Below are 23227 nucleotides of genomic sequence, written 5' to 3'. Positions count from 1 at the left end.
GACCTGCATCCTCCTCACTGTGAGGCGGACGTGCTAACCAGTGCGTCACCGAGCCGCTACCTTGAACTCTAAAATATTAAATAACATTAGACTCACTTCCGGTCATATTTTTTCGTATGGTTCTGTAACTTTGCTGACGCAGAGAAGCTCTTTGAATGCCTCCCCGGGCTGCAGGCTCCATCATCCTCTGCATCTGTCCATGTATGAGAAAATGAGATGAGGATTTTTATCTTCAATCTCTGCCTCTTTGTTTTTGTCTTCTGCTTTCAATCTCAGCTTTATGCGATACTGCTCGCTCATTACGCACTCCTTGCAATCACTGGAGAGCAAGCTCCTTCTACTCTCCACCCCAACCCACGCACATAAAACACACACAAATGCACACAAACACGCACACACACGCATAAGTGTGCAGGCTTGGTCTCCGATGGCTCTATGTGCATCTTTCACTTTAAGTGTGAAAGACTTTTTTAGCACCACACCTGAGGGCCACCTTAAAGAAAATATACCACATAATTTCGATTCAAGGCTAATGAAAGACATACAAATGACTGCAGAGCAAATGTGAATTTAGTTGTGCAATGACCCATTTTTTTCCTCTTTTCAGGAATACAATATTGCTGCAGAAGCCTATTTTGAAATATAATTGACTGTTTTCACTCTTTGTTGCACCATTATGTTGCACAGTATGTAAAGCACTCTGTTAGAGCTGCAGTTGTGAAATGGGAAATATAAAGTTTTATTGAAATGTATTGTATTTTTTGACAAAAACTCAACTCTCTGAATTAAACTTCAATTTCAGAAGAGGCGATCAACCAATATCTGTTGCCTGACACGTGTTTTTCCTTGACACAAACACCAGCAGTTTTTCACTGCTCACACTGCTCTCTTTAGCCTTTCATATTTCAATAGAGATTGTGCACTTGAACCACAGATAGAAGTCCCTGAATAAAAACACCTAAGTTTAACCTATTAAATTGGATTTGTATGCGGCACTAACTGCCGTGATGTATACTCATAAAGCAGTGTTGTTTTCAGGAGGAGTGAGTTTCAAGCGTGAAACAAAATGTCATTGAGAAGTTGTGCTGGCTTTCTCTTTTACACGAGAGCATCATTACAGCTCTGATAAGGCTGGTGCATCAACAAACACGTGTAAAGCTATAAAGGCATACTGTACTGCAAATTGGTAAACGATAAAAACATGGTCAGAAGCTTATGGCCAAACCAAGAAATTCCTCAACAATATGTCGCTAGTGTGTAAACCGGCGCTTTAAGCGGGCCGGTATGCAGCGCTACCAGCACTTCCAGCCTTTAGCGTACCGGGACGTTGTACGGTGTACCAAGACTTCACATTATTTTATTTTATTTTATTTCTTTCTTGCACAATGTGATACTAATACGTTTCCTTTAGGACCTTAAAATAAAAAGATTTTTTTCAATTTAGTGTGTGCTGCAATTCGATGGCAACCAGTTCAGGGTGTACCCTGTCTAATGCTACTGGGAAAGGCTCCAGCACGCCCACAACCCTCGTGAGTAGAAGCATTTCGGAAGATGGATGAATGGATTAATTGTGAGCACACGCATGCACACACGCACGTACGCACGCACGTACGCACGCACGCACACACGCACACACGCACACACGCACACACACACCAAAAAGTTATTAAATTATATTTTGATGGCAACTGATTATACAAAGACTAAGACTAAGCTACTCAAGGCCATAGAACTTAGAAGGCAGAAATAATTATGTTTTAACGTGTCCAGTCATGGTAATAAGGAATAATGCTCAAATCATAATTGCAGAATTAAAATGAACAGCAATTGGGTTTTTTTGCGTGGTACACTTTTTTTTCTGATCTAAATTACGAGTATTGTGCATTTGGGACTTCTAAGGGCCACTGTAGTATTGATTCTCTCTTAAGCTGTGGCACTAAGAAGGAATGTCTACTCACTGAAATTGCCAATCGCTGCTCTAGTTGAACAGTTCTCCATATTTAAAGTAGAGAGTGGAATTCGTGTGAGAATATTACTTTTAATCCTTTGCTTTGAGCAATTAAAATATTCAATTATGAAATCTCTCCAGCACACCCTTCTTCTCTATATGTGTGCAACGTGTGTGGTTCCGGAAACATATGACTGTTGTATTTCCACACACCCATGCCCCGCGTTTGTACACATCACGGTTGCACTTACAGTACTAATTTCATGTGAAATTGGTTCCACTCACTGTGTACTGTCTAGAAGATTTGAGATAACTGTTTCAAAAGCCTAATAAATGATTTGGAGGTTATGAGCAACAAAGCCAAAGGTCCCCAATAACACATTATTAAAGGATATTGAATTCCCTTGGATACGCTGTAAGGCTTGCCTGAATCGCCCAAGGCTAGAATATTCAATAGTATGAGAGAAACACCCCTCCTTGCTCACTGTTTGGTTTCAAATAATAAATCACGGCCAGGAATTGAACATATGCTGATAGCTTGCTGCTTGGTTGTGTGTTTGATGCAATAATCAGTCAGCAAACGTGGCACGATATTAGATTACTGTCTTAGCTGGATTCTCCCCCCCCCCCTTTTAATTACTTCCAAAAAATTCATGCTCAAGGTCCAGAAAATAAGATTTATAAATGGCAAACATTCCTTGCTTTGACAGTATGTGTTCAGTGTATATTCACCACACAATTTGTATGCCGTCTTTGAATTAGCCCCTATCAAATTTTAAAATATATTGAATGATGTTGGCTGGTTTGCTAATTGTTTAACGAGATGACAAATTCAAACCTACTCAGTGATTTGCGTGAGACTTTGTGGCATTTGTGACAGGGACAATCCATTCAATGTTGGTGCACAAATTTATGGCATTATCCTGCCATAGCAGCGTTCTGGCTCCAAAAATATAGGTATTGCATATCTTCTGTTATGCTCTGATGCTGCTTTTTTGTAGTAATGAAAGATCTGCTCAATGTGAATTGTGATTGACTGGCAAGCATTCAAGTGTGTAGTCCATCTTACAGCCAAATGCACTGGGATGCGCGCCATCTCACCAGTAACCCAATGAACAGAACGACTAGTGGGTGTCGCTTTTGCTGTTTGAGTTATGATAGAAGCATCTTCCCCACCCCAAATTCAAAAGCGGTACAATCTTATCTCATCCTTTGTGAACTAGGAAGTAGCCTGTACCACAAATCCTTTTATCCATGGCTGAGGTCTGCGCTCTACTGAATGACATTCTGGCTTTCTGTATCAACTACAGACATTTTCCTTCTGTTACTCCACCAGTCTAATTTTTATTCATGTCTTCATTATCTCGCTTCCCTCTCTCCTGAGTCCAACCGTTGTCTCTTGCTACCTTCCCCCTCCTGCAATGTCGTTCTTTTTTTTCCTTCCGCCCTACATCCTGCTGCACATGCTCTGCTGCTCCCCTTGTCTTTTTGCCAGGTTGTGCTTTGACAATGTGAGCTAATAAACCTTTACCGCTGTTTGGGTTGGCATGTTGAGTTGACAGAGAAACAATGAGGTCACGGCGTTAAAGACGAATGGAATTAATCTGGTTTGTGGCCTGGCCATCTGCTATAGTCAGCTGCTTGCTAACTGCAGGGCCTGATTTAATTATAGTAGAGATTCTGTATGGAGTTTGATCAGCCAACTGAAGAACATTGGGCTTCAGAGGGAAATGACATACAGCAAAGTCACATACATAAGCCTCTCATCCACTAATCAGCACAGTTTGGTAGGGCAATTTCTTTGTGTTTCCATTGTCAAAACATGCATTCAAGGATGTGAGGCATCCCTGCATTGGGGAGGAGGCAGTCTTTCTTCCTTTCCTCAAAGTATTTTCTACTTTAAAAAGACTCAGAGAAAGAGCACGTGTGTTACACATTCCTTATAGTCAAATGTGCACATTAGGGCACCATCGTTTTAAAACACGAGAGATGTGATATGGCAATTGAATATAGCAATATCGATAACATTGCAATATTTAACATGTACCTTAAGTAATGCAATTCTTTCATCGATTGAAAGAATTACTTTTTTATGTGGCAAAATAAGAAATATTGTCTGACATGTAACCGCTCCGTGGCACAAAAAGATTGGGGACTGCTGGTTTAGAGCTTTGCCACCATTTGAAACTTGTATACAAAAATCAGATGATAATAGGAGCAGCTGTTTTTGAATGAGGAAACTAAGAAGAACTAATTTTCTTTCACCTATAGGGCAGCAAAAACTTGTAGTCCATTATACTCCATTGACTAGCTGACAAAGGACAATGGGAATGGAAAGGTCAAAACACTCAAGATTCCATTTTGTGTCTTCTTCATTTAATAGTTCCAAGCCAAAAACTAAATACTTGATGTTCATTCTCGGTTATTCACCTTGGTTTACAGGGTTTTGTTTTTCTGCTAATGGGCATTTTGGTTCTATGATGTTGCACTGTCTCCACCTAAAACTATTATTACTATTCCACACAAGCAAGATGACAGTTTACCAATGTAAATGCTACAGTCCAAATCTGAACAATAATATTTGATGAACCACAGCGACGACTTTTTTCCCGAGATTTTGAAGGGAATTGCATCGCTTTATCTCATTTTAAAAACTAAAACAGCCACAATTATCAGTCAATAAAAATTTAAAAGTGGCCAGCTATCGTACATATTTCAGGCTTGTTAATAAATGCCTTGTGATCAGAAGATCAAGTAGCAGACGTGGATTAATGATTCCTCTGATCACAGCCTGTAGCGGAGGATGCCTGATATGGCATACCAGATTCCATTAGAGCAGTGAATATCAACTGGGGGACCGCGACCCAAATTTGGCACACTCAACCATCCAATCCGGCCCACAACTGCATTCCATAATTATGGAATCAAAGAGAAAATATCACGTGGTCCTTACTAAAGCAACTGAAAACAGCAAAAACTGACACTAAAATGCCTTCAGTTTTGTAATATAATAGAAAAAAATGTAAAAACAATAAACATCAAACAACAATGTTAATCCAAAATTTTATTTTTATTTGAAGGTCTGGCCCCTAAGGTGACTGTCTAGTAAAATTCTGGCTGTCTGACAAATATAGTTGGTGACGGCTTCACTAGAGGGAAGAAGGTCGCTGAGTGATCATTACTTTTGCATAAAGTGTAGTCTGAGTAATCCAATATGATCAAAGCTGCAGCACGACAGGCTAAAATAACAAGCAATTTACTTAAATGTAAAGGATCTCCTTTCTAACGAAGTTTGAAGATCAATAAATAAAATACGGTGGTGATCGATATAATCGTGGCTGTGCATCATTTGGTGTAAAACAGTCTCCACACTGTGTGATTTTACTTAACGGAGGGAACATAAAACACTGTTAATGTTCACTGGAAGTGATGTAAATGAGACACTTATTCCTGAGCATAAGAAGTCAGAATGTGAAAAAGCTGAACTCTACTTAAGTTTAACTCCTCAACATCACATGGAACAGGAAGCAAAGTACAGCAAAGAGACTATCTGAGCTCCATAGAAGGGATCAAGCTGAGGTGTCTCTGCATCACAAAGTTCAGCCAATAATATTAGTGAGATAAGGCAGCAGTCATATTTGCTCCTGGGGGGTGTGCTTGGAGGCCTGATCCAAATTTAAAGATGGATTGGCTGCTAAATGAATGGCTTTATCTGCTTGGAAGGCTAAATTTGAATAAACATCATTCAAAAGAGGAGGGCCTAAACTAAATAGTCAAACATTTACATTTACCCCATTAAAGTGCTTCTAATTGGTATTCTAATGCACAATTATTTGTCCTGGTTAAAATACACAATGCTTGACAGAATCCAGTAGAATATTGATGCAGCTTTGACAAGAAATTGTTCCATACTGGTGTCCTCCATGTGAGAGGAGACTGTCACTGTCTGTGGCTATGGCTAGACAGCTGCAGTGCACACTTATAATTTCAGTTATGTTAGACTTTATTATGTTATCAAGTTACGGACATAAATCATAGAAACCAGAGAGTTGATCTGTACATGGTTGAGAATATCTGATATTACATTTTATATAGTGTGAGACCCTGGTGAGAATATGCTCCTAAAATAACCTGCAACAATATACAATATAGTTTATGACAATATAGTTCATGTATCATTTCACTTTTATCATGCATAAATACAATAATAATAATAATAAGAATATGTATATATATATAAAAAATATGTAATATGTCTTGTCACTGTGGGATAGTAGGAAACGCAATTTCGATCTCTTTGTGTGTCTTGACGTGAAGAAATTGACAATAAAGCTGACTTTGACTTTGATAATTGTGGAAAAATAAATGATGAAGGGTGGACTCCAGATTGCACAATGATGTCAGAAATGTCACAATCTTTAAATATTGTCACCTGTTTCCCCCAAACACACACACGTGGACACCTAACTTGAACATGGGAGGTCATGGGAAAAGTGCACCATTTGTAGGAAGCCAACTGGTGGGGATTAGTCTGCATTTTGAGGTCTAACCTTTGACACCAGACTACCTTTTTTTTTAGAATGGTAGGATGGACCTAGTCACGCATTTCTTTGCTTTCTCTGTTGAATGTCCTCTGAATGTTTGAGAAATTTCAGTTTTTAACTGACGGGGCCCAACAAAGGAAAATGAGACAAACTTCATTTTAGTAATCAAATTAAACCTACCTTATCTGAATACACAAAGAAGAGGATGAGTAATATCAGCTCTGTCAAGAGAATTATCAGCAGGACGATGAAAAACTGTCAGAGAAAAGGGAGAAACAAAATTTAGAAGCCAATGAAAACAGATAAAAATGAAAAACCATCTTAGCTGACATACAAAAGGCCTGTTGAAAGTATCGCAATTATGTGTATCATGTGGAAAAACATCAACCATTCGACTTTACTAGTTCAACTGCCACATGGAGATTACATTTAGTAAAAATGCGAAAATGGGAAAGCAGCACATGTGAATTTTTTACTTCAGCAAACAGATTACAAAATATAGTTGCACACTTTTTATAACCTTTAAGCAGAAAAGACTTCAACTGAGGGATGAAAGAAGAGGTGGAAAGAAAGCCAGAGTGGGGAAAGAAGAATCAAAGCGGCGGAGTGCTCATAATGATGGGAGTGAAAGGAAAATGGTTTTAATACCTAAGATTAATTTCCAATACAGGCTGGGCTCATGTACTATTCTTCTCTCCTTGCCTTCCCCTGAGCCAAATATTTACCAAGCACTTTCCATAGAATACGTGTGAACCAAAATCCCAGACGAATGAAAGACAAAGATCACTTCCAGGGACATTTGTGCTGAGGCCCAAAAGGAAAAGGTACAACATACGGTTAGATATACAGTACAGGTAGTAATTATTGGTGTATCTGTAGTGGTGGTTCAACCAGATGGTTAACTAGTTGACGAGCCGACTCCACTACTCCTGCTGCTAAAGGAAATAAGCCAATTATCGGAATTATTGATGCTCTTGTCACAAACGTGTCTTTGGAATATGCAATGACACGTGAGGATGTCTTCTCAAGGTTTGCATCAACACAAATGTATTTTGTGAATAAACATAAAGCCACGTCTAAATGGTGAGTGGGTCTTTGAAGGTTGAGTAGATTTTTGTATTCTCCTAAAAGAACTACAACATACCGCAGCGTTGATTATTTTAAGAGATCGAAGAGTCCCCAAACCATCAATAATGGAGCTAGTAGACAATGTTTGGATGAACTAAATGTTGGCAACCCTAACATGATAAACATAATAATGTTTATGCTAATGTTTTGAGAAGATGATTGGTAATAAGATCGAATTTTGTTGGACAGCTCCTGACATAGAGAAGTACATTTTCTATGTACATGGAAGTAATGGAGGTTATGATAATATCCGGCAGTTAAATGTTGTGTGCTATTTTTAAGTACATGGCTTAAAGGTGCAAGGCAATTATTTATGTATGTCCAATCAAAGCGTGCAAGCAGACAGTTTCAGCCTGCTTTTGCTTCTGCGGTTACATTAAGTAGATCTATATCCCTGCGTGTCAAGACGAACCTGACTATATCTAGTTGTAACAGAGCTAATGCTTAGGCTCTTTCGCTACCAAAATGGCCACATTTTACAGCCAGTCAAATCCCAGGTCACACTGCACCTACCCCCTTGGCCCCCTGGTGACACCATGGGAAGGGAGACCCACGTTACTTTTTTTGGGCTGAGCCGCGGCCACCAGGCGTTCGCAAGCCAGGCCCACCTGGCCTGGCTCTGGAGGGGCGTCCCGGTGTCCCACGTGAGTGAAATTGATGTCCAATGTTTTTATTCATTATAAAGGGGCTTGGACTGATCCCTTAACAAGGACACATTTGCTATTAGGGCCCTGCCGGGGGCATGAAGCCCCAGACAACTTAGCTTCTTGAATCACTGGGACTCACAAGCCCCTCTACCATGATAAGGTGATGGCTTAGGGAGGGGTTGTATTCCAACACATTTGGTATACAGTAAATTACAGTATTTATCATGTGATAGACATAACAATAATTTAGAGGAAAAAATGTCAATAAGAAATGATCAGTAACAGTATTGCTAATGAAATCGCAAGAAAAAGTATAGGGATCACCAGAAAAAGTACATAGGGATTAAAAAGTGTTGTATCTTCACTAAACAAACCTGGATTTCACACGAAGTAACTTTGTGAATAAATTAAGACATCATCATTATTTCAGCATGTAGCTCTACTTTTGTGATATTTCTGTTTGGTGGTGAGATAGTCTGTGAATTTTTTATAATGTGAAACATGCTCCTTGGCTGAAATAAAAACTGTCCTACATGTGGCAACAAGAAACACCTATTCATAAGAAGTATAACATTTGCAATTAAAAAAACTCACACTCAGCAGCAGGCACTTGTTCTCTTTGATGGCACCCAGGCAACCAAGAAAGCCTGTTACCATGACAATAGCGCCGATGGCGATGACCATGTTGGCAGCTGACAGTGAGGGGAACGAGGGTGAGAAGGTGGCGAAACTGCCCTGAGACACAGAGAGCCAGATGCCCACGCCGAGCAGCCCGCAGCCACACAACTGTAAAACAAAAAGAGACAGGTGAGAAAGTAAACATCATTCCAGGTTCTCTTCAAGCTCTTCCATGACCTGGTCTTCTCAGACATTGACAGTGCATTTATCTGCAGAGAATGGTCAGCTGTGAAAACAAATCGCTGCACAAACAGCTCAATTTGTCTGACACTTTCAGCCATCCGTCATTGAGCACTATTTTAAATTCAGGGGAGCTTACCATAATTACAGGCATGCTAAACCAATAAAAACTGCAAGAGATTAGAGCAAAACATTGGCCGCAAACTATGCCAATTTAAATATTTGAGCTGATCGCATTAAAACCAAGAGCAAACAGACATGTCATTACAGTACCACCACCCTATCTATGCTAAATAGCAGTTCAAAACATCCCTGAATAATATGCACCGTAATTTCTGGACTACAAGCCGCACCTGATTATAAGGCAAAAATTTCGTTTTTTTCTTAAATAAGCCGCATCATAATAAAAGTCGCATGTGCACGCGAGTTATTTACAAAAAAAGACGGTACACAGAAAGCCTTTTTAAAGTTTTAATAACATAACTTAACATTTCTTTCTAAACACTGCCTGTGACGTGGCAATAATACCGCAGCAACAAGGAAGTAACACAGCACTAATAGGGCTGGATAAAAAAAACATACCGGTAAAAGTCACTGAGATGCGGCGGTAACAAAGCAGCAACACGGTAGCACAGCACTAACAGGGCTGGTTAAAAAAAAAATATCAGTAAAAGTTACTGATAGCCATCTTCATCTTCCTCCTATGCACTGAAACCATTAAACTCTTCCTCAGTGTCAGATTGGAATAGCGTCAGATATACTTTGCCATACACTTTCTCAGTCTCTCTTTCGTTGTCGCTTTTATGCATTTCTTCTAGCATTTTCCATGATGAGGGTCTGTTCATGCTAATTTTATTCATGCACAAAGCGCTAAGTTACATTAACTAGCGAGCTACACATATAGCTACAGAGTGGACGTGACCGGGAAATAAATAAAGAAAACTGTGACACAACAAGATATCATCAACAATCGCCCAGTGCCCCCTAGTGACCGGAAGAAACCTCTACAATGCATGAGCAGCTGTAGTTCCTACGTTAAGAGCCAAATCGACTGCCTTTAACTTAAAAGCGGCATCATATGCATTTCTTTTGTCCCCTATAATGAGGGTTTGTGTATAAAAGCTTTGTTTCTGCAGTAATGTCCGTTCTTGATCTCGTTCTGTCTCTTCTTTGTGTCAATTATACGGCACTATTTGCCTGGTCGATGGACATGCGATCAACACACCACTCTTCTCCCCAGTGACCGTGTCACATATCCCTCCGCCCAGCAAAGCGGTGCCGCACAAGAACGGTCCACAGCCTTTTTATGAGTGTATAAGTGATCAAGTGATCACAAAAATCATGAAAAATCCATAGATACGCCGGGTTCAAAACTTGAGCAAAAAGTAGCGGCTTATAGTCCGGAAATTACGGTAGTTGATTTGAAGTAGGGCGAGCGCTTCAAGCAGTGCTTGTCAAGTCTGCTGTCGAAAGGATTTAAGAGCGGGCTTTTGATTGACAGAGTGGAGCGTCCCGTCCATTGCCCACCAATGAAGTGGCCCCATCCATCACAGAAAAGTAGGCACAAATGTACCCACCGCACTGTGAAATATGGCGCTGGAGAAAAGTTTTGGCATATTTTTGTCTGCACCAAATGGAATAAAATACCTAGGGTCATGTCAAAATGAATAAAACAAAAATCTCAAATGAGGTGAAATATGGGAATGTGCCATGGTAAATCATCACGCAGCTAACTTTCCGTGATCCCTTTTCACGCCCACCTTCCATTTTCATCTTTGCAAAACAGCTCGAGCACATTTTAGCACCTGTCAGCAATATAAAGGGAACCTGCTGTGCACTCAATCAAACACTTGCCAGATTTTATTTTTTAAATACATCTGCGATGTCTTATAATACATGCAAAAATTAAAGGCGTGGTATACAGTATACTATACTTATCCAATGATATGACAAAACTCAAAATATATGCATATTTCGGTTCAGTTCGATACAAAGAGTTCTGTAAAAAGTGAAAGAATAAACATATGAAGGATTCACACACAATTATTAATAATTAATGATATTATTTCTTGTCATTTATTCCACAAATCAAAAATCGTTCAACATGTATCCATGTCAGATGCATATAGTGTTGGCAGAAAAAATAAATGTTCCTTCACTGGATGGCAAAAGGTACAATCTGCGTACCCACCAGAAGTGGGAGCAAGTCACATACATGCAAGTCTCAAGTCGTAGCCTTCAAGCTTCAAGCAAGCCTCAATTAAGTAGGAAAAATAAAAAAGCAAGTCCAGACATTACTCTGTTCAAGCAAGTGAAAAGTCTTACTTGGCCCAATGTATTGTATATTGAAATTGAATGATGGTCATTTTTTTTTGCTGTTAAAGAAATAAAACATGCACTAGATTCCTCACCTCAAATAAAAACCCACTCGATTGTAACAAAGCCCTTTTTGGCTCTTTGTACATCCTTAAAATCTGTTAAAATTCCATGAAGAGGGCAAATCCCTATGTTATACCTCTAATAAACCCAATTACATCCAAAAGTCCTCAGGAAGCCCAATTATATAGACAATGAGGGTTTGAGGACACAAGGGATGAATAGGTCATTAAGGAGGCCAGAGAGATGGAGTGGATTTACAGCCTAGCGAGGGGAGCACAAGGAGCTTTAAGAGTCCAGGTGGGCAGGGATGCACTGCCATCACTTAATTGTATTTAATACCTAGTAAGGGGAGCTTGTCCAAGTGTGTCGCACTCTTAAGTGAGTGCGAAACTAGCCTGCCCCCACTCAATCTGTCCAGTCTTCCATTCTTTTGCCTCTTGTACTACTCCTATTCCTGACCACAGCACAATGTCAACAGACCTCTGTGCCAACACCATGAGGGATCTTTTCAGTATAAGCTCTGATCTTGAAGGTTATCTGACCTTGGCATGGGTTCAAGAGTCACCTTGAGCCATTCTTTTGAGCTCTTTATCTTCTTTCAGTTGTTGAACACTGTTGATGTCCCATTTGCAGGGAAGGATTGATGACTCCTCTATATACTGTTAACTGCAGTAAACATGAATCAGCTATGCAGCTGTACACCTTGCATTGATGTCACATCAATCAAAACTTGTGACCGAAACACAGGTTGATAGGGAGAAATTGGCCAGTTAACAAGGTTGTATGGAAAAAGGGAATGCATTTATGTCACAATGCATCATCTAGGTATGTCATTTTTATTAGTTTATGCAAATAACCATGTTTTTTGTCTTTTTTAATCAGACACTAAGTATGGAGGTAGAAGCGCTGTGTATGCAACTTTACAAAGTATAGGTATGCCCCTAAATAGTTGAGACCTGGAGTGTATTCCTGCTTTATTCTATGGAATGCACTTCCAAAAATGGAATGTTTTATTTATTTATTTTTGTTTGATTTTTTTATGTTTGCTATTTATGTATAACCCTTCTTTACAGTTATATTTTTTCAAGATCACTACAAATCGAGTATTGTTGAGATGTTATCATCCAGCATTTTTTCAACGCTTTCTTTTCTAAAGCATTATAATATCTTTACGACGTAATGTGATTTTTAAATCTTCTACATCAAGAAAGTAACTTCAAGTTGACTGAGTTGTGTGACCTTTCCACAAGTGTTTGCCAGTATTTGGAATGCCAAAATGGAACACAATGTTTGAATGCCATTTGTGATGGAGCCACGGAGAGAGCGGATAATATAAGGTAAATGCAGGAACTGAGAGGGCATGCGCTGTCATTCTTTCCAGTGAGATAAATGGGGTCCTGTTATTTAGGGGGTCTCTCTACAAACGAAGTGACCGCAGTAAACAGTGAGTGGCGACTGTGAAGTATACTGTATGGCCAATGGAGGAAAAATGTGGTCAAGGGAATCAACATTTAGGAAGAGAAAAGAGGACTAGAAAGGAAGGACGAAGGACAAGTGAGATGTGCAGGAGTGGAAGACAGATTGCCCTAAGAGAGAAGTAGGAAGAGGAAAATTGAGATTGACTCTTCATCCAAGTGGCCAACAGCGAGAATAATCAGTGCCTGCAGTAAGTGGCTCAGTGTCACAAGTTCTCCCACACAAACCTTACTTTTATCCACCCCATAAGGGGACGATGTCTGCTGGACATTTTATATGTCTATGAGCAACTTTGACCTTTTACCATCCTGGACAGTCACTTAGAGAGTACTGTGTCAAGTTGAAAGGAATGACAGCTTTTGTCAAATTATTGTTGTCGTCTAAGGCAGCCTCCGCAACAAGTTAACATAATTGGGAATGAGTTTTTTACGTAGTGGGTGTGTGCATGTATGTGTCGCTATAGTTTATGTTCTGTTTTCAATAAATACAGACCAGCTAAGAGTGTGGAAAATGAAAATGACAGTTTTCCATAAAATAAAAAAAAAACACTTGGTAATGGTCTTTTAGACAGCGTTTTTACCACGAGTAGTGCAAAAATTTTAACTGTGGAAAATGCTGAATGCATTACTGAGTAGAGGCCCCTCTTATCACTTGTGTTTTGTTTTCCGTCCGTCCGTCCGTCCGTCCGTCCGTCCATCCATCCATCCATCCATCCATCCATCCATCCATCCATCCATCCATCCATCCATCCATCCATCCATCCATCCATCCATCCATCCATCCACACATCCACATATCCACACATCCATTCACATCAAGACTATTTTTTTAATAGTACCTTATATACAATTATTCAAAAGAATCTGATCTTAAACAAAATGGCTGATTTTATATAGTGATAAAGATTAAAACCCATTTTCAGATCGAACACATACATATCCACAGTTGAAATACTTGCAGCCTGCCCTACTGAAGACCCACATCCAAGCAACTTTTACATTCAGTAAAATCATTATTTTTAAGTCTCTTAAATCTCAGAAATCGAATATTGATCTTCGCCAAGCAGGAAATAAATAGAACTTTGGATTCAATTTAAAGATTTCTCTGCCACAGTCTCCCCTGGCTTGCCAGCATCCTGGTCATTCCTCTGTGAATAATATAAAGCCAATGTAAATTGTATAACCAGTAAATTATTCACAGGGTCCGCACTGGTGGCTTAGGAAAACAGTGCTTTCAAACTTGGAATAAACACTGCATGAATTCAAAGACAGGGTGTAAGATAAAAAAGCTATATCGGTCTAGTTAAAGTTTCATTCACCCTCTGGATTCCTGACAGAATCGCAAAACATGCTACTTTCTGTGAAGATGTACACTCTGTGGACAATTAAGATTTTATGGGGTCAAGTGAATAATGTCTATATTTATCTCTAACTTCCACAAACACATTACGACAGACAAGGTCTCTGGACAAGGATTACGCTGATGCTTTCATAGTGAAATTTCCCAGCGTCCCACATGCTTAACCAAGAATCTTTATTGATGCCCTACTTTTGGTTAGGGTTCATTTACTTAACTGGGCAGAACCTACATGACATTTTTGAAAGGTATTTGCTGATGCAGCTACTACTTCCATTGGAGGGCCTGCATCCCTTTCTCTTTCTCCTTGGAAGAGCTGAAATTCCTGTCCATGGCAGTGTAACCAGAACTCAATCATAGCAGGAAGTTTAGACGGCCAAGCTGTTCTCTGCCTGTACTTAACTATCTCTGCTGTCTGGCCTGACACATGCACACTCTAACACCTGAAAGCATGAGACACAAAAAGAAACTATGGAAATGGCAGATTAAGCAAGATTGGTCACCGATACTCACCAATAGATCTTAGTTATCCCAACAAGACTCTTCAATCAGAAGAACCCACAGACACTTCAATTACGCTAGGTGGGAGAGCACTAGTCACACGATAATAGGGGCCAGAAAAAACTGACTGCCGCGCACGCACGCACGCACGCACGCACGCACGCACGCACGCACGCACGCACGCACGCACGCACGCACGCACACACACACACACACACATATATATATATATATATATATATATATATATATATATATAGGCTATACACATGTGTATGTGTATAAAGCCCAAAGTCTGGTTATGAATAAATAAATGCTGATTCGCGCAAGACATATCCCTAGCACAAGGTTATATGTGAATATTAATGCCACTTGCTGTATTGTAAAATGGCCAATTTTACGATGGCTCACAAGTCACACAGTAAAGAGTTCATGTGTAAAAAAAAATAAAAAATAAAGTACAACAATTAATGTGCAGGCAGTGCCCTTTTATGACTTTTTTCTCCACATAAACTCCCTCGTCTGTGGCGGCACACAGACATTTGGTTGGAATAAATATCTCACCCTGTCTGCTCGTGCAGCCAAGCTGGAAATTCTCAGAGGCAGGCAGACGCTTGGACAGTCTCCCATTGAGGTTGACTCGTCAAAGAGCTTAATGAGCATGCTGGCTTAGCAGAGGCGGAGTAAGGCCAGAAACTCAAGTATTGGACAGGTTAGACACTTAACCTGTTCCCAGCACTCTACCAGGACCTGAGGCACAGAAGGCTCAGGAAATGGGAAATCCCCGGTGAGCTACATGGCAGCTATTGTGAATTGTAAGTAAAGGGAAAGCTATCATCTCAGCACCTTTTCCCTGTTTCTTTTTCATTCCTCTCAATATCAAAATAGGTTCAAGATTTAAAAGATCAGTGTGGAAGGCAGCAGCTAAATGGGCTCATAAAGAATATTCTTGCTCCTCAGCCAGTGTGAGTTCTACGCCCATATTTCCCAACAAAAACCGCCAAGAAGTGAAATGCTAACCTCAACTAGAAACATCTTCAATTCCTTTATAATTTACGATTCCAAACATGCACAGGGACTTGGTGGAATGAAGTGAGGTGACATAGGTTGGAAGGTTGCCTGAAAAGCAAAACACCGTGTTACAAACGTATGAGTGTTTGGGGCTTAGAATGAGGTGAAAAGCTGTCTTTGGATTTTTTTTTTTTTTTTTTTTTGAATTGAGCAAAAGTTCTGTTCTGTTTTTATTTACGCTGGCAGCCTTTGTGACCTTGTACGGTCAGACTGCAGTGGTCGGTTTCAGCTATGAGACAACCAGAGGTAATGAGAGGTAATACTGTATAGTTCGTGCATGCATTCGAGTGCTATCCTTAACTTGGAATAAAACAGCATGGCCTTACTTCAGGGATGCTCAGCGAAATGCACAGCCTGCCAAGACCTAACCCCTATCCTGCTAAAACAACCATCAAGATGATGAACATGAACATTTCTATTGGCTAATACATGTCCTTGAGTGAAAGCCAAAATAATACTGGGGTTAGGGTTGTGTGAGCATAACTGAGTGCAAAGCAGACCAAGTCTGTTTCATATTTGTACTTTCATATGGGTTGCAAGGGAGTGGAACTAATTTCTATCAAATACAGAACGGAAGAATAGTGAACATCTTAGCATATGTTTATTCCTGGAGCTGTGACTGTGTGAATGAAAACAGTGCTGTTATGCAAGATGCTACATTATGCATCCCTGGAAGGACTGGAAGGAGATAAAGACAGAGAATATGCACATCCTCTTAAGTGAAAACCAGAGCATGAGGAAGATACCTCGCAAAGAGGATATTCAGATTTAAAGACATATAATCAATAGTCTATCTGCATGGCATGCTAGCGGGAGAGTGACGATTCCCCTTCACTTAAAAGGCTTTTGGAATACATTTCTCTTCATACTATAAATTATTCACCACACTTTAAAAGACAGAGATAAAAAGAAGAGGTACGTTTGCAAATGGTATCGCGCATGTTATTTGGAAGTGATGAAGGAGCTTGATGGTGTCCGATTGAGTATTTCATTGTTGGCTGTATTTGCTGCCCCTCACCTTTATCCTCATATTGATGCTTTCCCTAATTGAAGGGAACCTTCTTTCTTGCCATAGCCATGGTGGAGGTTTGCCATTTACCCTTTAATTCATTCCACAATGCATAATGCATCCCATCCCCACTGAGAATAATGAGATGCTAAACAAAAAAACCCCAACAACCTTTAGCATTTATTCTCATTGTTTTAATTTCACTGTCACAGATACAGAAAAACTGACCTCATTTGGGCCTGTGTGCCACAGTTGACTTCATTTTGGAGGCAATGAACTTAGAGTGGGCGACAGTGTGGAAAATAATACAACAGAGATAGGTAGAGACATCAGTATTCATGAAGGCGCAGTGTGTCTGTGCCATGTGAATGTTGATGACACTATGTCTACGACTGCTCCCCATCCAAAGGGGAAGCAGAGGTAAGAGATTCTATTTCACCTTTGTCATGGCAGCTTCAGCACTTAAAGCCAAAAAGCCTACTCATCCATCAATATGAAAACCTCCTCATGTACTCTATGAGACTGAAATGCAAAAAAAGGAATTGATGTAATTTAGACTTGACACTTGCAAAATCAAAGAAAAGAAATTGCTGATATACTACACTTTAGGTTGCATCTTAAAGATTTATTTTTGTTTGTCTAAAGCGTGTCCGGGATACTCATATTTTTGCAAAACTAAGATGATGTTTGAATAACAGCTTCTGAGCCAGCATACTGTACGCAAAGAGCATTTTGGGCCAACACAAAAATATTCAATAGAAATTTCTAAAGAAAATTCTGCGGATTCATTTTGTCTTGAAACATTTCAGGCAAGATGAAGGAGACCGACAGTGGCACGGATGATTCAATTTCTATTAGTTTGACGTCTAAAGAAGAAAACAGTATGATGAAGTTAGTTCAGGGATGCAGCTCTTTCCTTAGCATTCAGCCTCTCAAAGCAGAGCAAGATGCCACATTATTGTTGTGAGCAGCCTCTCAAGTCTAAATATTTTTCACATCTCTTTCAAACCACTGCTCTGACATGTCCAGAATTTGGACATTGTTGGCCCTTAAATGTCCCTTATTTTTGCGATGCAAATACACAACTGACTCGAGACCTGATGAGACTGCCCTCTTAGGTTGTCTTGTGTTTGTTCAGGGATTGCTTTGTCTCTCCAATCTAGAGGTCACTGGCCCATACTGCATAAACAGCATTGCTGATTTTGCTTCATGATTTTGCACTTGGGATGAACCAGCATTAGTCTGAGAGTGTTTCTGGTTTCAAGGTGTATCGGTTTGTTTTGTTGACTTTTTGTCTCAACTGCCAATTCGTACGCAAGTTGACAGATGACGAGCGTTGCGAAGAGTAATCATGTAAACAAAATGGCAGTTCCTGTGACGTCACACATCCATCACTCCAGTCTACAAAACTGTATAAATTGATTTGTTAAAAAGCTATGCCCAATCGAACGAGTGAACGAATTACGACTCGTTCATGCACCGTACTCCACGCTTTTAATGTGAGTTTGCCCCCTTAAAAACTATTCTCAACCCAAGCTTTCGATACCAAACGTCGAACACCACTAAGCCGTACACATTAGTTTAAATAGTAAATCTGGCAGTCAGATTTTAATGTCATTTTTAAAAGCTTCCTTTGCCCTTCCCATAAATAGCTCATTGGCTGCGCCTTTACAGTTGACATGCTAATCAGCACAGGAGGAAATGGACTGTATAACTGCTCTCATTCTGGTCAGCCAACCTTTAAGTCCTCTTATCTCCTTATCTCATTGCACTGGACCGCATAAAGCGACAAATCACTAAATAATAGTAGCACATCAATCCCCATATTAATGTTGCAATACAATCCACCCATGTTATTCAGTGAGATCACCTCAGGGCATACGAAAGGGTGAGGCAGAGAAAAGGAGAAGAATGAATACGTGAATGAGGCTTCTCTCAGGCCGAAGTGCTGCACTGAGAATGCTTCAACAAAGCACCGTAAATGAGCTCTTTTGGACATTGCACTCATATCAATTCCACTACAGGCAAAGTGTGCTTACACCGGTTTACAAAGGAATTACTTAGAAGAAACATATGAAAATACGCATGTTCAGAACGAACTGCATGAAACCGTAACTGACATGTCTGTTCTTGGTGTTAGATTTTATCAAATAAATTTTCCCCCAAAATGCGACTTATACTGCACTGCAACATATATGTCTTTTCCTTCTTCATTATGCATTTTATGGCTGATGCGACTTGTACTCGGGAGCGATTTATAGTCCGGAACATACGGTAATCTATACTAAGTGCCCTTAGTTAATTAAAACAAAAAAACCCTGTTTGTAGACTTTATGCCTTTGTTTTTGGGGGGTTGTGGGGCTAGAACGAATGACACTTCATTCAGGAAGGGAGGCAGCTTCAATAAAGCTCTTTCAAATAAAGCTGTGCTTGACACTCCACTCACATAATCTCCACAAGAGGCAAAGTGTGCTTGGTTGGTAATAACATTGGTTTATTTAACGTAAAGCCTAGGAGGCATCTATTGAAAAAACAACAAACATTTTTTTTAAAAACAGCATTCAGTCGAGCTGTATAGAATAAAACAGTCCCCTCCAAATTTTATTGAGCAGAGGCTCTCATTTTACATGGCAACCTCAACAGGCAACAGGAAACTTCCAGAACATTGCCACAATATTTCAAATCCGCAAAAAATGAAACTTGCAATGCAGAAATACCGTAGACATGTTATTATTTACAGCACTCAATTATTTTTAGGTATTTCAAAAATATTTTTAAAACAATACAAACATATTTAATCAATAATATATTAAGACAGAGCAAAATCATTGAATAACAAAATTATAGAAACAATGCTCACTGATGACGACTCACAACAATGATGTGATACAGTAAATTTCTCGTTTCAATGCTGAAATAAAGGTATCTTCTTTATAAAATAAAATAAATAACTTGTGTTGATGTTGAGTTGCTGGCAGGCTGTATTTTTTGTATACCTGATTGGCTCCACCACGACCATGCTGTTTTGAATTGCAGTGCAGACCCATGTCAGGACGCCATTTCGCTAACATTATATTCCGTACAGAAAGGGAAAATGTGGGCATGAGCAGCAAGGCAAGCAGCACACTGTGTCAGTATAGACAGAACACAGCCGCCAATCAGCGTGTGACAAAATCACTCTCTGATCGATTGAATCAGTTCATACATGTATTTTCTTTCTTTTCTTTTCTTTCTTTGAATTAAAATTCAAAACAAACGGCAAAATAGAGGCAACCGGTGAATATATAGCCTATGATTAATAACCCTTACAAAAATTTATGGTAACTAACGCAGAACCCGCGATGGAAGTTTTTACTGTACAGTACTGAAAAATGGATGATCATGTTTAGTACTTAAAATGTACTTATGAGGCCTGTTTAATTTAACGTAAAACTGGTATATTGCAGGAAGTTATGACTTACTCTGTTATGTAAATGGCAGCAATGTCTTTTTAATATTTCAAAACGTTTTATTTTTCTTTGATTCACCATTTTGTCACCGTCTTTCATGGATAAAGCATATTGAGTGGTTATCAGCGAGCGTTGGAAAATAAATGCGCTCTCCCAATAGCTCTTGCATTAAAATGTTAAGAGAATGAATTACAGGGGAAAAGAGCAGGGACTGTACCTTACTCATTCAGTCATAATATTCCTGTTCAGCAGGAACAGGTTTATCAAAGTAATACAAGTAGACTAGACAACTGGCACAGGGGAGGACTTATTTCAGAGAATGTTTTGAATCACATTCCCATTCAGGATGAGAACATACAGCCATGCATTTTCACACTTTACAGCCCATCAAAAATGGTCTCCAGAATTTCTGTGCGACTATAGTCAATGAGTTTCTTTTAACAAAATAAAGTATCTAACTTTAACAGTAAAAAATAATGGTGTTGTATATTTCTGAAATGGCTGGCGATTTAGATATGACAAAGAAAAAAACCCTATATAATATAAAAAATACGCATATTCAATGTGCCAGATATTCCGAACATGCCTGTGCTGTTAAAAACTTAGCTGCATTGAACGGCAAGATCACAGATCATCAGCACAAACTGTGGAAGGATTACTGAAAAGATAAAGCTTAAAGCCATGTGTGTGTTGATGTCACATGCGTACAGTATTTGCACATATGACTATTTTAGTCTTAAGTTGCCATTTGATGAATGTAACACTGCAGTGTAGATTTGTAATCAGACACACGTTCAAAGACATCAGGAGTAAATTAATGTTGCTATTTGGTGTACTGTCATTTCTGTACACAAGCAACCACACTTGGCTGCTCATTTGGCTAAAAGCCAAGGAATGAGTCCTTCAGACACACAAGTGAGTACCACATGAGGTCAAGAGTCCTCAAATATTAATTACTATGTTAAGCCTGCAATACTTAAACCATTTATTTTTTTTCAGTTATTTGATATGACTACACACAGTGCCATCTTGCTCCAAATAACTTGAATGATGAGTGATTCACTTTAAAGCGAGACTATTTAGAATGGAGCCAGCCAAATGGAGATAGTGGCAAGTGGGACGACGGCATAACATCAAAGTGATCAAATGTGTAGCAAACTCCGATAAAATCCTAATTTATTCAACCAATGGCCAAACAATTTACTTTCATTCATTAATACACACCCGCTTATTCTTTCCAATGACCTTTTTCTCCATACAAAATAAGTTTGGATGAGGGATAAAAAGGTCCTTGTTTACTCAGCCATGAAATTTTGTAACGATCTGGTGGTTATGATGCAGCACAAGTCTAACCTAGTGAGATAAAAAATCATTACAAATGCCCACAAGTGCAGCATCTTTATCAATTTACCAATTCCTGGTATTCCTATAATAAGTAGGTCTGAAGTTATAATAGAATTTTCCACAGCAATTTTAACATTACAAAAGATTCATCTCTCAATTCCTCCAAACCCAAACAAATCTTCAGAGGCTTTCTTATGTTTTCAACTTCTCTTTTTGTTTTTCTGACACAATATGCAGATTCTGAAAAATATCCACATCACAACTGTGAAACTTGGTCCAGCAAAGGCAGTTTATTAGCACAACTCTGTGCGCATATACAACTGTGCGCATATACACATCATTCCACAGTCAGGCATTTAGCAGTGCGATGCTGTCAGTGCCACCGACTGCTGAGACATAGACCATAATTTATTGAGTAAGTGAGCGACGATGAAATGTCATACCTCCACTCTCCTTTTTGTTATTCCCTTTAACACAGACAGCATCACAAGGTTCAATGTGTGAGAGACAACTTTTAGTATCAGTGCTATTTACACTGAAGAGCAGCCAAGAAGAGGAAGGCGTACAGGGGCTTAAATTAACAGGCCTGGTGTGCAACATGCAAGGTAGAATGTTGGTTAACAGCAGAACTGGAGGATAGGTCACACTGTAACCTGACCTCACGTAGAGTAGCAACCCAGATCACTATCAGGTTCATATTTAGTGTTTATTGATTCATGTATGTGTGTGTGTGTGCCTTGTATGTAAAACTCTCGCTTCGTCCTTCCTGCTTCCTAGAATAGTGTGATATTTTTGGCTATGAATCATGCCTTTGCTGTTGGTTTTGTTAACAGTGTCCTCGTGGGAATATTTTGACCCCTGGCTGCTAAGCATGCCTGTGGTCCAGGTCAAAGGCAGTGGGATAACTAAGGTCATATCCCCAGAAGCAAACACACAAAAAATTACACAAGTAATCTAAAAATTTCTATGTGACCTTCGCAATGAGCTTCCTTCAAAATGACTGAGTCATTTAAGTGCAAACTGGGATGATGAGAAGCCGCCGGTTGTCCCTACATGGTAGCTGACAGATGATGATCACATCATTTTTTTTTAAAGTCCCATCAGACTAACCGTTATGACTACTGAGAGTTGTGTTCCTGTGGTGGCGACGCAACGCAAATTAGAAAACTGCCGTTTTAATTTCAGTCAAATCACGTATGTTGGAACAGTTGCAAACCGATCATTTTCCGTAAATACCTAGAGGAAGGTTGGAAGGTAAACATTTTCAATGGGAGAGTGAGAAAGAGCGAGAGAGAACATTATGCCGCGTCGCCTAGTAAGTAGTAGAAGGAGAAAGAGAAGAAGATATGTCAGACCTAAAATAGCAGTGACGATTTAAATGATGAGGGAAGCGCAGTGAAAATAATAATGACGGTGATGAACTGTAATTTAGTGATGACGGAAGCATGGTCAAATAAGATGGCGGCCTGACAGAATGACGATTACAGTTTTGTCAGGCTTGAAATAATGACGGATGG

At 39.5% G+C, this 23227-nt stretch overlaps 1 protein-coding gene across 4 annotated transcripts in view; it reads right to left on the bottom strand.

Moving 5' to 3' along the window:
- The window catches only part of tspan9a (tetraspanin 9a), a 168393-nt gene that overhangs the window by 12108 nt on the left and 133058 nt on the right, over positions 1–23227 (bottom strand). For all 4 annotated transcript variants that reach the window (XM_088377546.1, XM_088377548.1, XM_088377545.1 and 1 more), the window contains 2 exons: positions 8862–9053; positions 6673–6747 (listed from right to left, as the gene is read on the bottom strand). In XM_088377546.1, coding sequence (XP_088233672.1) covers positions 6673–6747; positions 8862–9053 — 267 coding nt within the window. The remainder of the gene's footprint in view (positions 1–6672; positions 6748–8861; positions 9054–23227) is intronic.

The sequence above is a fragment of the Syngnathus floridae genome, chromosome 6 (assembly GCF_059516105.1).
Source record: "Syngnathus floridae isolate MCC-2025c chromosome 6, RoL_Sflo_1.0, whole genome shotgun sequence".
Taxonomy (NCBI): Eukaryota; Metazoa; Chordata; class Actinopteri; order Syngnathiformes; family Syngnathidae; genus Syngnathus; species Syngnathus floridae.
The sequence above is the reverse complement of the archived record's forward strand: the minus strand, read 5'-3'. Positions and strand labels throughout refer to the sequence as shown.